The 15,417-nt window shown below is 41.6% G+C and overlaps 1 protein-coding gene across 1 annotated transcript; it reads right to left on the bottom strand.

Annotated features, from left to right (window-relative positions):
• Positions 1-8,154: 8,154 nt before the first annotated feature.
• adrb2a (adrenoceptor beta 2, surface a) lies at positions 8,155-13,719 on the bottom strand. The gene is made up of 2 exons (XM_070836844.1): positions 13,567-13,719; positions 8,155-13,214 (listed from the first exon to the last, which is right to left on the bottom strand). The coding sequence occupies exon 2, from the start codon at positions 13,212-13,214 to the stop codon at positions 11,985-11,987; it is 1,230 nt and encodes a 409-aa protein (XP_070692945.1). The 5' UTR covers positions 13,567-13,719; the 3' UTR covers positions 8,155-11,984.
• Between the last annotated feature and the right edge of the window lie 1,698 nt (positions 13,720-15,417).

Here is a 15,417-nt window from a genome sequence, read left to right as displayed (position 1 = left end):
AGAACACACGACGAATCAGGGGAAAAAAAGCACGGTAAGGAAAACACAATGGTATTTCAGGAATCACAGTTGCATTTACAGCAAGAAATACTACACCAAGATATTGTAGCAGTGGTGTCAGGTAATTACGGCGGCCCCAGTGCCCCAGTGCCCCAGTGCACGCTATTACGACAGGCCCTATAGTTATTAGTTATAAAGTACATGCACACATACTCACACACACCATAAGATGTATTTATATTTTACTAACAATTCATTGGATTTTACAGTTGAACTTATACCATTGTATTGGGAAAGTAGAGTGGTCAGAGAGAAAGCTATCAGAACCAAGGATAGCGCTGAACAGACCATCAATCATATCAATAGGTCAACTAATCAACCAGCTATAGCTGGAAAATTTGCATAACCTTAGCTGTTAGTAGGAAGGTATGTAGGTTAAAAGAAACACATCAGCCGACAGTTTCTGGATAACTAGCCTATAAACTACTGACTACTGACTTTTTCTCCACTCTTCACAGAATGGAGATGTCAGTTAAGTAAATGGATGGAGATGCGTTTGTCTCCATTCTTCGTGCTGCTCTTCTTCTGATCAAAATGTCGGGAGAAATCGTTGTTGCTGGTGATGTAAACTTCCAAAGAAGTAACAAAACAAAACAGGAACTGATGTGCCATTACTGCTATTAAAGATCCTTTATTGCACATGTGTCATAACGTGGTGTGAATCATTTGCAGAGAATGCTTCACATAAATCCTTCAAAGTTTCCTCTCATATTTGGATCTAAATCAAAGCGTTTGAACAGTTTTCAAAGAGGGAAACAAGATGGCCAAACACAAAATGGATTTGTCTGGGGCTACTTTCTGTTGCGGATTAATACACATTTGGTGGACATTTGGGTACATCTGGCATTTATGACTAATGGCAAGGTGGCGAGTTTTTTTCTTTTTCCTGTATGGATATGATTATCAGCGTTTTCCATACAGTAGTCTGAGACCAGCCCAGGCAGATAAAATACCAATTTCATTTTTTCAGTGTAATGTCATACTGCACACAGGCCAGCTCACTGACCAGCGGACCTTCAGACTGTGCTACATAATGCTACATAAGAGCCCAGGAGAGCATCATGGCAGGGATGGTGTATTTGAAAAGGACAATACGCACTAAACATAATTTTCTGTTTCTATGCTTTGCAACCCAGAGCCACCGGGGAGCAAAGTCTTGAACGCACCACTAGAGAGAGCTATGTCCATGAAGCCGTCATGATGCTGCTGTTCCTCAGTTCAGCCAGAGGTGGGCAGTGAAAGACAATTCCTATCTGCAGCCTGTGCTGCAACAGCTGCTGTGGCCACTTACAACAGGTGAGAGAGAGACGGGGGCAAGCAGAGAAAAAGATTTCTGTCATCTGCCTGGCAATGGTAGCAATCCACGTTGAGCATAATGGAAAGTGTCCTCTCAGTCACATTCTTGGCATGGGTTCAATTAAAGTCCAATACTGACGTCCGTTTGTGCAAGAAAGTCGTTGTGTGACACTGTGAGCTAGAAACAGGTGTGGTTTTTATATTAAAATGCATTCTCTGACAGGATCTAGCTGTTTGGACAGTAGGCCTACAATGTGGTGCCTCTTGAATTCAACCACACTTTTGGAGAGAGCAGCATGCCTAATGGCATTTCTTGAATTACAGTAAGAAGATATTAACAATCCTACATTTTATGGAACTGGCAGAACGGAAAATGGCAAAGCAGAGCAAATAAAAGTGAGTGTTTTAGGCAAGGCCAAGCAGAGGGGAACTGCTAAGCATTAAGTTGTTGTTAAGCAATGAGCCAGAGGAAGGAATGTTTGCATACATGGTCTGCATGCTGAATAATGTTGCTGGGCTTCTTCCTTCCCCCCACAGGCATGAGTTTAGCACAAGTTCACAACACATCCAAGTGTGCCAAAACAAGCACTGGATTGTTCTTCCTTTTTAAGTATTCCCAGGGTTACTTTCAAATGATCTTTAGGGACTTTTGCTTAACAAGTTTACATTTGTCATTCTCACTATGAACTACAAAGGCTCATAAGCACCAACAGTAGAAATATACAAGGCTGAAAAATCTCATGTGGCAGGAAAACTCTCCACCAAACAACATGTAAGGCAATTAGTGCAAAAAATGTAGAATTTGTATTGACTTATTTCTTTGGCATACAAAAAAATATATATTTTGTTGATTAGTATTCCAAGCCTTAGACCAGGTAGTTTAAATAATAGACGATCACAGCTCATAATAGCATGTCACTGTATGAATGTGTCTTTCATGAAACGACCTTTCTATGACTTCCTTCTAAAACAACTGGATTGTCGATGCTCTTTTGTCCTGGATGACATTCTTAGACTGAGAGATATCAGTTTCAGAAAACAATAATACTTGGAAACCCATGACGCTATCAGCTAAAGGTGGCTTAAACTAACCTCATGAGCATTTAGGAATAGGATGAACTAGGATTAACAGCATTTGTATGATGTGACACACTACACTTACCTAATAAGAAACTTGCTTTCTTTTCCTTGTCCCCTCTGTGCAAACAATGTGTGCCCGACACACTTAAGACAAAAAAGAAAAAATGCAAAAAATGTTTTGCATTGAATGGTAACCAGCCGAGAAACTATTCAAGTGTAGGTACTGTACATGTGTGTCACATTGTTCCATATTCACGTGGATCTCATGAGGACTTGTGGACCTAAAACAACTGAGGACAAAGAGATAGATAAGTTGTGCTCAATTTAACTGAACTGAGCAGTCCGTCGTCAAAGTATTATATCTTAGTATGAACTCTTAACAGAGTTTGGTTATACAGTTATATATTATCATTACATTGTTTTTTAAGACTAAACTAATTTGCAGCCCTACAAAACTGTTTATACATTGTTTGAGAAGGAGAACTAGATGAGGAAGGGACGAAGCAAATACTTAACAAATAGTGTCCAAGCAAAAGAATAAGCAATTTAACAAAATATTTCAAAATATAGCCTCATAAGCAAATTCTTTAATTTATGCAGCTAATTGATGGACAAGTAATAGTGGGTTTTGGAGTTATATGAAAACAATTTAAATGCCTAAATATGCATGTATGTACGTCCGTAAACATATTACAAATACGTGTACGGAGGTGACACTGGATTACTCTGAGGTACACACAAGCAATAACAATAACAGCAACACAAGCAGCCAAAAAGTTGGTTTGTGATATTTCTGCACTAAATTAGCTGATTAATTCAATGATCTTAACAAAAAGACATTGAGTGTAAAATGTCATTGGGAACATTCCTGATTTGTCACAGTAGAATTTCAGTGGTTCGTTTTTTTTTACAGTTTACAGCACACGGTCTTTCCTCCTCTATCCCATCTCTCATTCCCAGGGATAATAACTGTACTGCCTGGCTACATTATCCTACACTGTTGTAAAAGGTGAATGAGTTTATCATATCCACCACAACACACACACACACACACACACACACAGACGCACTGCATCATTTTTCAGTTTGTTCCATCCTGGGTGATTGCAGATTGCAGAGTCTCTCAATAACATTAAGGAAAAGTTACAGTCACAGCTTGACTGCTCCAGCTAATACGATCTCACAGCAAACTGAAACATTACCCACGCTGTCAGTGTCTTCTGGTAACCTCAATAAGGTCAAGGTGAATAACTACAGCAGCTCGTGATGAAAGTTTGACCAGCAGGATTAACTCTGGTTTCACTCTGTCTATGCAGATTTTCATTAGTGGAGCTGACAGGAACTGTCTCTTCTCAGCGGTCACGACCTAAACGTGAAGTTGTAAATGTCTGGGATGGTACATCGGTCTGATAACAGGCCTTTCGGGTTACAGGCATCTGAATTGGTTTGAAAATGGTTTTATTTGCACTTTAAGTACAACATGGAGCGCAAATAAAACCAGAATTTGGTCACGTTTAACCTGATTTTACTGACCTTTTTTTTAAATTTTATTGTTTTGCTTTCTTTTGGGAACATTAGGAAACAAATGATGGCCGTCCAATTTCTTCACAAAGCAGCAGCAGCCAACGTGGATCTAAGTATGTGTATTAGATACAATTCATAGCTTCCATTTCTGTGTTGTGTCAGGGTTTACTCCTGGATACTTCTTTGCCACGGGGCATTAACCATACGCACGCACACACACACACACACACACACACACACACACACACACACACACACACACTATATCCATATCTGTAGGCATCCATTTACTTAACTGACAAGCATCTTTGTCTGTCATTTAGTAAACACTGTGAGTACGTCAGGGAATGCTGGGATAAAGACAATGGTCCGACAAGTGAGAATGTGGCTGGTCAGAGGAATTTCCACTCTTGTTAGGACGCTACAAAAATGTGACAATCATTCCTTCCTGTGTTTGTGTTTCTTTTGGATGATTTAAAATCAGGATTCCAGTTAGATTAGAAAAGAGGAACATTTTCTGATGGAAGTCACCCATTTCCGCAAGACCACGAGTGAGTGACAGCTCGAATTTTGTCAAACTGCTCCCATACATCAGTCTTGGCTATAGAGCTGTTCTGTGAGTTGTGATAACAAAGGAGTGCATGATTAATGTAAGCTTTCCATTTTACGTGAGCAGGTTGCTGGAAGAAATATTCGTTCTGCAAAAGTCAATCCCAGCAGCTCAGGACACACTGTGCCATACAACACTTGCTTGTGTTTGAAATACACGGAACAGAACTACACGGTGGCTTTTGAAAAGGTGGAAAAGTGCTACTTAACAAAGCCATCAACAAATACGATTGCTTACCCATTAAGAATACAATAAACCGGAGCTGGCTCGGAGTCAAATTGACTACATGGAGGCAAATTATGACTCCTATTTTGTCAGATAATTGAGCCATTAAGGAAAGAAAGAAAAAGACAGAGCTGAGGCACATTTTAAACGGTATTATTACACTGGATCCACTTTGGCCTGCGTCAATCCTCTGATGTATTCAAATTTAAACCAGGAGTCATCCACTATTAAGTCATACACTATCAGCAGCAGGATGAGGACAAACATTTAAAAAACTACAAGTATGAGGCTGACACTTGAAATTAAATAATGCAACACTCCTTCTTGGCTATGAACAGTTAAATTATTGTGCATGACCACCAGTACAAAAACCTCTCTTGACCTCCTGTAAATCAAAGCCAGACTGCATTTTTCATCATAGAAAACCGCACACAGATGCATGCAGTTTGTAGCCAGTCTGCTCAGAAGAGCTGTTCTGTACATACTGTACACAAGTGCACTGGGGAGGGTGTGTTTTATCCTCCTTTGGTCTCTGGGAGAAACAAAGTCAGGAGCCAGTTGAACCATAACTTACAAAGAGCAAAGCTACAGACACAAGAAAATAAGAGCAAAGCAGCAAACACAGTGTCAAGCCGTGACAGTGCTGACCTTTGAGGGAATGAATTGGAGTGTCAAGAATGGAGGACGCCATCGTAGCTTATTAGCTGTGACGCACCATCCACTTTTAACTTGCTGCCTGACTGCAGACTGTTAACTGTCAGTAAGCTTGTAGACAGTTAGAAAGTCTGTTCGCTCAGAAAGCTTTTTTTTTCTTCACTAAATTAAATGATGTACAATCATGAGAACACAATTCCAGTGGGAAATAACAGGTAGAGAGAGAAAACAGAAAGAGGCTATTGTTACTAGTGCCAGCACGTTTCCGGCTCACCAGCTACACTTCACCAACTAGTCCGGTGAGCAGTCCCCACATCATCGATCCTACAGCACTGCCTTTGTCATGAGGACTTAGATTCATTTTGTTGTGCCACTTCCTGGTGTGACCGGGCCTGCAGGAGTAGTAGAAGAAGAGGAAACGGAATAAGGAACACAGTCAAGGGCTGCTGTGCAATTACACTGATGCTCATGTGTCCCAGAGAGCTTTTGAGGCATCATTCGCTATGTGATTGACCCTTGACCCCTACATCCTATATCCGGTTCACACCGATAATGTCACATCCATCCCACTGATGTCTTGGTGTTTTGCCAACTGATTTGCACTGAATGTCGTATGAGCATAGATTTGAGTTTTTTAATGATGATGTATCTTGTTGCCCATGGCTCCGTTATTTTATAAAGAGAGAGAAAAGAGCTGACACTACACATCCAGAGTCTCCATCTTTGAGATTTGAGTGTTACAGATCACAGTATAAATCAACTGTCAAAGGAAATACTCTCTTTTATTCTGAGCTTGCACGTAGGAAACAAAACATTTGCCACACTGACGAATGAGAAACTTTACTCAGTTTGTGGTACTGACAAGAGGAGCATGTTTGAGAAGTAAAATATTTTTGAAGAAGTGTTTTATTGCATTTTCTTTGGCTTTGGAAACAGAGTGAAACACATCTTTTGGGTTCATATTTGCTTTTATAACCTCAGGTCGGATGGAGCTAGTTTTTCAGATGTGGACAAGCTACAAGTTGAGATGTGCCAACGTGTGCAAATACATCCACATGCTCTCAAATACACACACACACACACACACACACATGCACACACACGCACATGCTAGTAAGGCCCTTGGGAGCGAGGGAACCGCAGACATTGTGGTGCCTTGGTCACTGTAGTCACCGAGGTGCCAGGGGACTTATCGATCTATCAGAGACAACATTTTCACATACTCACACTCGGCATGCACTCCAATGATTAAAATATCTGAAAAAATAGTCACCCTGTACCAAAAACAAGCTCCTTCTTTCCAGAGAGTTGCCCTCCCTGGTGCTTTCGTTTAAAACGGTGACTCAGACAGTGGGTCTAGATGTGGGAAAACAGCCATTTTATCTGGCTCTTAAGGATTTGAGTCCTTGAAGCCTGATAATAGATATTACCGTGCATAGACTTATGTTTGAAAGCCTGAGCAGACTGTTGGCAAAATGATTTGGGTGTGATTTCTGTACGTTTCTGTGTCAGCAACTGAAAATTGGCCATCATGCACCAGAGCGCACGCTGCAGATCTCTCAGGCTTATGTTTGCACACATCCCTGTGGATCGCCTCAGTGCACGTCTAAACCCCTCAAAGGCGACTGAAAGTGAAATTGCAATCCGACACTGCAGGGGGAAGCTTGAGTTTTAAAGTATTAGAGGGCGACAGACGGTGAAGAGCTCTTGTGCGCAAAAGTGAATGAATTAACACTGACGATTCCTCTGCAACAACGCCGATGTTCCACTGTGAAATCTAACTGCCGAAGGAAAGCACAGATAATATTCGATTGAAAGCTTTTAGACTGTTTATGTAATGGTAAGTGTGTGTTTGGCTGATTCTTCAGAAGCTGATTCTCTGTGATTGACTGTTTGCTCAGCTTGTACAACCTGATAAACTCATGTGCTGTAGTAGGAAGTTTTCCACTTGGCTTCTGCTGTACACAGTAAGCTAGTTAGTTTAACATTTGCAGCTCATTTATGCAGCTGAGAACAATACAATTATCAACACACAGTAGTCATGATTAAAAAGCATGAACGGGTACGTTGCATCCAGTCATAAGAAGTCATGTGACATATATGTTGTCGATGAATGACGTCATCTTCCACGCTTCTCTGCCACACATAAAGAAGACTAAACACTATTCTGACCGATGAAAGCACATGATCTCATTTTACAGGCGTCCAATGTTTGTTTGCTATGAAATCCACTGATCATCACTAATCTATAGTTAATACATGTCGTTGCAGCTCATGGTTTTCTGCATTCCTAACCATTTTAACGACTCCTCTCATTCAGCACATGAACACGTTTTGTGCTCAAAAGAAACATATAAAACTGTTTTTCCCCTGCAGCCAAATATCAAGACATTTTTATGGCTCTATATATCTCTACTGTCCTCCTCCGTTGGATTTCTGGGATAGAATTAGGTGGTCTGTATAATCTATGATTACTTGGAGCACCGAGCAGAATGGAAAGAGTTGCATAATGTCCCGATCTCCCTCCTGTCCATCATTCCATCTGGATCACATGCCGATGACTGGTTTTCCCATACTGAAATAGACTTAACTGCTGTCAGCGTGCAGGCTTGATGCATTCAGGTGGCTCAGACTTTATTCTTTAGATTCTTTGTATTTTACAGTTGTGCAGTTTAATGACAATAAAGGACACATCAGTGAGGACATAACATGCAACATGTACATAATTTATTTCAATACAAACAATACAGCACATACACTTGCTTTTTCATAAATATCACAGGACACCAAATGTTGTAACAGGCTTCATTAAGTTAACAGTGACAAGAACTTGTGCGAAAATAGCTTGCAAACATTTAGTAAACATTCAGCTGAGTGACGACTTTTTCCACTCCACGAAAAAAGGTTCACATGTAATAGGTTTACTTTTTCATATGGCGGCTAAAGCAATACTTAACTTTCATAGAAAATTCACATTTACATACATCGATACACCAGAATAGTCCACCTTCAGCAGCGGCTGTGCTGTGATTCGGTTTCTCGTGACTCTTCATTTTTAGTCGCAAACAGGAAAGAGAACTTCCACAAAAATATTATGGTACAAGAGAAGAGGCACAGCTCCCCGGCCACACAATTGTTGAAAGTTCATGAACTCAACATGGATTCAGTTGCTCGAAAGGTTCTGCAAGTGTGTCATGAAAGTGCTATACAGTGCTGCTTTAAGTTAGTGAGAGACCTACTCTAAAACATTGGGAGCTGTTCTTGTGAGGCACAGTGACTTTTATTAAATAGGAACAATAATGACTCAGCGTAGACAGCATTAGCATCAGCCCACCTGAGCCTTCATCGTATTAAAATGTGTCAACCCTTGACATACATTACAATCTTTTACGCTGAAAATATTTGTGCCACATTCTAATATAACCTCTAAGGTTTGTCTTTAATCCACAATCCACTTTTAAAGTAACCTTTTTATGTGAATGGATAGCACACCATCAGCCGTACTTGGAATGTTGTCTCAGCTAATCATTCAATATTCATTGCACATGACTGTGTTGTCCTCCAGCGTGTGGAGGTGAAGCCATGAATTACATTCCTTATTATACAGATGCATTGATGAAACAGTAACCGTTAATAACTCAGACAGCTGAGGTGCAAGAGGAGGCCACTGCCAGGAGGGAGCAGTGTGGATATGTAGTTTACAACCTACCACTACCTCCGCACTTGAACAGATCACTTTGATAGGAAATGGCACCACAGTTCACAAACACATCACCACAAATATACAGCGCACATGCAAACTGCCACTTGTGAAGTGTTTCTAAAAAATGACGTGTTTTGAATATGGACCTTTTTTTAATGGAGCCGTGACTCATTAATTTCGTTTCAAGGCGTTGATTGATGGTGTGAATAAATACAATAGTTTTATATCAAAGTCTTCTTCTATCTGTGTTGTGCTTGTGCATGCTGTGCAGTGAAAATGTTGAAAATAAAACCCTGGAGAATTCCGTATGACATTTAACCCATGCATTTACTTTGCTGTAAATCCATGAAAAAGGAAAACAGAAAAAAGATCAACAGAGTGGAAAGCTTGTTTTTCACATGGCAAACATTGACGTATGATGACACCACGGTTACGTCTATTCCTATGGTCTACGACAACAGTGCTGACCAAACCTGGTGATACAGTACATAGAGATTCCTCTGAGGGAACAAAGTTCACAGTTTTGACGGTGCTAGCTGACCTCACTCTAGAGGCAACGCTGCATGCACAAAAACGCAGGTCACTAACACCAATTTAGACTGGCAGAGAATCCCTGCTCCCCCCTCTCCAGCCTTCAGGGGCCACATTTAGCACGCTGTCACATTGATCAGAACATACTAGAGATCGCCAAACCGTCTGGGGAAAGTGGGTTACATTTGCAGCAACACCTCCGTTACTCCTCTTGAGAGTAATCATCTTGCAAGTCGTTTAGTGTGGGAATAAGTGTGTAAATAATCCAATTGATCCAAATCCAAGCCTTGCCTGCTGCCTTGCATGCTGGGAGCTCATTTTCCATTAATGTTTGCATGAGTCAAAAAGTGACATTCCCAAGAGCCTGTGATCTTAGGACGGGCGATAAGAATGAGTCTCATTTCAGGTTGACCCGTTGGATCTCAACACAACCTGCAAATTGGGAACTGTATACTTAATCTGTAAACTGTAATCTTCTAATCTGTTTCAGTGTTGTTTTTAAGAGGGAGCTATCTGATTCTCCAGCTAAGCGGCACAGATAATGGATTTATTCGTGTTTATTGGGCTGGGCTCAGCTGGATTGACGCATTTCCTGGAGACTGCACTCCGAGCAGCGTCTGAAGTGGACTGACTGAAACAACTGGAACAGCTGAGCCACTGCTCCGTGGACTCCTGAGTGTCTAATCCGCATTTCAGACTGATTTCATAAAGATCCAGTCATCTGTTTACAGTGGGGATACTCTGGGAAATGTCAGGGAGCGCTGACAAAGGTGCACTGCTCAGGAGCGCTTTCTCATTCCTGTGTATCAGCATGAGTTGTCATCACCACCGTGTTTCAGGCCTGGAACTTTGTTATCGCTTGGCTATTTCTACACACCGTTTATTATTGTGTGTGGTTTGTACCCTTGTGCCATGACTAGGAAACGGGCTTCTCTGGTTTCAGTAAACACTGTACATGCTGAAACACAGCAACCACAAAATTCAATAAACAAACAAGGCTTGTGCAATAAAATGGACAACTGTGACTGTTGCTATCAGCATATAGAGAGACAAGAAATTTGAATAGTTTGCCTTACAGTTATGTAATAGATATATACATGTACTGTACCAAGTACTGGTTTACATGCCTCACATAAACCGGAGGGCAGGATCCAAGATATGACTCCAAGATATGGCTGTGCAGTAGCAAACATAAAAACAAATCAATTGATTCACATAACAGCTGTGAGCTTTAAAGGGCAATACCCAGGATTAACCACATTACTGTAATGCCATCGGCTTTGCACTGAAAGATATTTGACATCTTTCGGGCCGATAATGGAATTCGACTGATACGTATACTTATACAAACTTGCAAGTTTTATCATGTGACTCACAGAGGATAGCCCCAGGCGTTTCACAGCTTGCAACAGTGAGATGTAGATAACTTTGGTGCTATCTGCTGGCAACACAACCTCCAATGTAACAGGCTGTAAAACACTATAGCAGGGAGCAGGGCCTCACAACATTACTGAGCAGTACAGAGAGGTGGGGGGGGGGGCAGAGAGAGAGAAAGACAGGTTCTGCCACACCTGTTGTTGATCATCTTTCAGACAGAGATGATCCAGTAAAAAAATAAATTAAATAAAAACAAAATGAATCCAAATTGTAATTTTGGTTGATTCGGAATGTATTTCTTCAAACAAAGCACCAAAGAGACATTAAGTGTGATCCTTCCATGCTTCTCGTCCATTTGCTGATGGAAATACAGTAAGAACTCCCTATTGGCACGCCAAAATGGAAGTTACAGCCTCCAACAACATTTACTTTGAGTTTAAAAAAACATCGTTATGCTAGTAAGTTGAGAGATCTTCTGCCAAGACCTCTGAGATAGAAAACATGCCCACAAATTCAATTGGAGCCAGCTAATGAGCAATTATATAATGCAGAGACCATTTAGTAGAGTAAATAAACAGCTTAGATACTGCCCTAGTGTAACTCCTGTGGGCAGCGAGTTAATGTGAACTAGTTTAGCTGGTCAGTTAAGAAACAAATATAATAATAATAATAATAAAAAGTATGTGATGAGGTAGATGGAAATTACAGATGATAAATTTAACAGAAGGAAAAGGGAATCTACGTACAGTATCTATTCACAAATACTCTCCTTTGCTGAGCACGATTATTACAGTTTCTTTAAAGCAGTCTCTACCAGTCAGCTTGACTGGCCTTACCTTCATTAATCAATTGGAAAAAAAGGTCATGATAGCAGTGTAAACATGTCTGGATTGCCCTGCTGACGGAGGTCTCAGGGCTCCGAGTTTAGAGGACAGTCGTCACAGTCGTTACGAAGTCGTCTTTGCTGCAGTTTCCGTTGGGATCCACTGATCCGTCCCCAATGGCGCAGACCCCCGTTCCCTTCCCCAGACACCCTTCATGGGCATCACTGTCTTCCGAGCTGCCCTTACTCCTCCCTTGCTGCTCGCTCTGCCAGCTGTTCCTGCTGTAGATGTATCCATTCACAGGTCCCGGGTTGCTGAGGCGGTTCCTCTTCATGCAGAGGATTTCCTTGAAGGCATATCTGAACTCAGGACTCCGGCAGTAAATGAGTGGGTTGAAGGCAGAGTTTGCATAACCTATCCAGTTGAGTATCCTGAAGGTGAGGTCGATATCCTCCACCTTCCATATGGCCACCACCACGTTGAGCAAAAAGAAGGGCAGCCAGCACAGAGTGAAGATCCCCATGATGATGCCCAGTGTCTTTAGGGCTTTGTGCTCCCGCAGGCAAAACTTGGCCTTTTTCTGGCCACGCCCGTTGTTGGCCTCCAGAGGCATTGACATTTGGTCAATGTTCTTCAGATGGCGCTTAGCCTCCTGGAAGACACGGCTGTAGACGAAAACCATGATGACCAAAGGGATGTAGAAGGAGACAATAGAGGAGGTGATGGCATAAGGCATGTTGGTGTAGAACTCACAGCAGTTACTGTCCTCAATGCACTCCCTAGCTTCCTTATCATCTGATATCCACCACTTCATGTGGATGGGCAGGAAAGATATCAAGGCAGCAATGACCCACACCAGCACAACCACAATACGAGCCCTGTACTTTGTCAGCAGTGACTGGTAGCGGAAGGGAGAAGTGATGGCCACATAACGATCTAGAGCTATGACACACAGAGTCTCAATGCTTGCAGTCACACAGAGCACATCAGTCGCAGTCCAGAACTCACACCAGAAACTACCAAAGTGCCAGGTCTTAAAGATGATATAGCAGGCACCGAAAGGAACCACAATAAGACCCATGACCAGGTCGGCGCAGGCCAGGGATGTGATGAAACAGTTAGTGACATTTTGGAGACGCTGGAAGCGGGCAATCGCTGTTATGACCAGGATGTTGCCAAAGACAATGCACAGGACGAGTAAGGACATGATCATGCCCAGCAGGATCATTGTTGCCTCACTGTAACCCTCCTCATTCTTATCTGGGGCTGAAGCCGAGCTGATCATCTCTGTACTCACATTGAGGTACACTGGGGGGGTTGTACTTCCCATCTGTAGAGACCATATGTGGATAACACACACACAAACACAAGAGAACACAAGAGGCAAGAGTCACAATTTAAACTGAAAAGTGGCCCAATAAAAAAAAAAAAATAACACTGTTATTTTTGAAACAGTGAAATGTTTGCAGATGCATATCTGAAATAATATGCATATAAAAGTAGCATTAACAAATTTGCACAGCTGTGTCTGTTGTTGAATTTATTCTCATAAAAAAGGAAAGAAAGAAAAAGAAAAACGACAGCACCAACACCACAAAATCAACTCATTACATCCTGTTAGGCTTCAGCAAACACAGCTCATAAAACATGCTGAACAAACCAGTCAAGATAAAAGTACAAACCTCCACAGGTAGTCGTCCTCTTTCCTGCCTCCCATATAAAACAGAAATGTCACTGTTGTAGCTCCTGCAAAGTATTCTCTGTCACATGTCCTTCTTTCTACTGTCTGGTCCACTTAATCTCCGTGTGTCTCACTCGCTCAGTGCCTCAGTTGAGCAGTGTTTCCTCCAATGTGTCTCCCAGGCTATTTGTCAGAGCCCTTATAACGTGCAGTGATGACATCATGGTCAGTGCTCAGCCAATCAGAAAGCCAGCCTGTGGAGGGTGCTGAGAGAGTTTGAACACATTGTCCCTGCAGCCGCTACTGCAGGGCTGCATGAGACAAAAGCTGCAAATGCATGCAAAGACTTTTTCTGACTTTTAGTTTAGTTTGCTTCTTGTGAAAATATGTAAAAAAAAAAAAAAAAAAAAAAAAAAGCCCTGCACAAACACACCCATTTCAGAGTGCAAGCATTGTGTTCAAACTTGACATAAAACATTTAGTTAAGTGGCACAGCTTTTGCCGTGTTAGTCTGGATCATAATTAAAAACAGGTGAAGCTTTTGTGACCCTTGCAAAGTGAGGAGAAGTGATCCAGCTGGCAAGTTAAACCAACTTCAGCATGTAATCTATGATTTATTAGAGGGGTGGGGTTGGGGGTGGGGAGACTATTAATGGCTCCCCTTGTCCTGGTGAAAGCTCGGTGTGTTTGTGTGATTTCCTGACATGATGTTTTACCTGCTTACCATTAAAATGCAGACCACAGCCTGCACTAATAGTTGAGTAGTTGTTGAGTGGAGTCCTTGCAGATACATAAAAACCAGTGTTTACCACACTGATAAACGGCTACATGTTAGACTGCAGAAAATTCTCTCCTGTTTCCGGCACGAATGCACCCACGGCCTTGGACGTGTACCTTGCATATGCTCTACTACAACAAAATAGAACAACATTTTTAGGATTCAGGCCAAATTTGCATGTCCACATGCCAGCAGAGTATATGCAAACTGCTATTCATCAAAAGGACTCTATTTATGTGTCTGAAATGCTTTTCCATTTTGAAGAACGATACCATCTCTGATTTGCAAACACAGAGCCCTATGTTGGATCCGAAGTGCTATCAAAAGGCAGCCACTGTTGGGTGTAAATGTTTGTTCTCAGCTCCAGTTTGTGCTGAGTCCACATAAAGCATTGACTCTAAATAACTATCAAAATGAGTACGTATAAACAGAAGTCTTTGTATACAAGCACAAGAGGAGTGCATACTTACAGAGTTAGCAAATGAAGGATCACAACATCCTTTTTAAAAGGGAGAGCCCTGATAACTTCCAGACCATTTTGAAGAGGGGAAGAACTGGGGAGCTAAAGTGCCTGTGGAAACGTTGCACAGCGCACGTAAATGATTTTTACCGCCTGTGAACCAACGTTTTACAGGCACATAAGACGCACTGAACAACAAGCTAAACATGACATCACACGACCTTACAAAATCTAACGGGCATGTGCTGTGGATGGAGAATATTTCATTCAATATTTACTGCATTTCTGTCCTTGTCATGTGCTCATCTGGCTCCATTCATGATTTGCAGGTAGTTTCTGTCACGCTCACACTAGATCACAGCAGTAAAATGCTCAGTGCTCAATCAGACGCTTGTCAATAGTTAAGCATGTTTTTTCGAGCATGTCTTCTTCGTGTAAGGATTTCTATGGAGTTCTCTTTGTTAATAATCACTAGTGGAGGCAGTTTAAAAAATACAGTACAGCTCTCTCACAGCAGTTCATATGACTAACGACGCAACCACAAATCCGACCAGTGACTCCACATGTTCGCATCTCAATGTTCAGCATTCATGCAGATGTTACAGATAATTTTC

The sequence above is a fragment of the Pempheris klunzingeri genome, chromosome 9 (assembly GCF_042242105.1).
Source record: "Pempheris klunzingeri isolate RE-2024b chromosome 9, fPemKlu1.hap1, whole genome shotgun sequence".
NCBI classification, from domain to species: Eukaryota; Metazoa; Chordata; class Actinopteri; order Acropomatiformes; family Pempheridae; genus Pempheris; species Pempheris klunzingeri.
The sequence above is the reverse complement of the archived record's forward strand: the minus strand, read 5'-3'. Positions and strand labels throughout refer to the sequence as shown.

Excerpts from the sequence above, each read along its gene's own strand:
- adrb2a (XM_070836844.1), bottom strand. The coding sequence starts at position 13,214 with ATGGGAAGTACAACCCCCCCAGTGTACCTCAATGTGAGTACAGAGATG.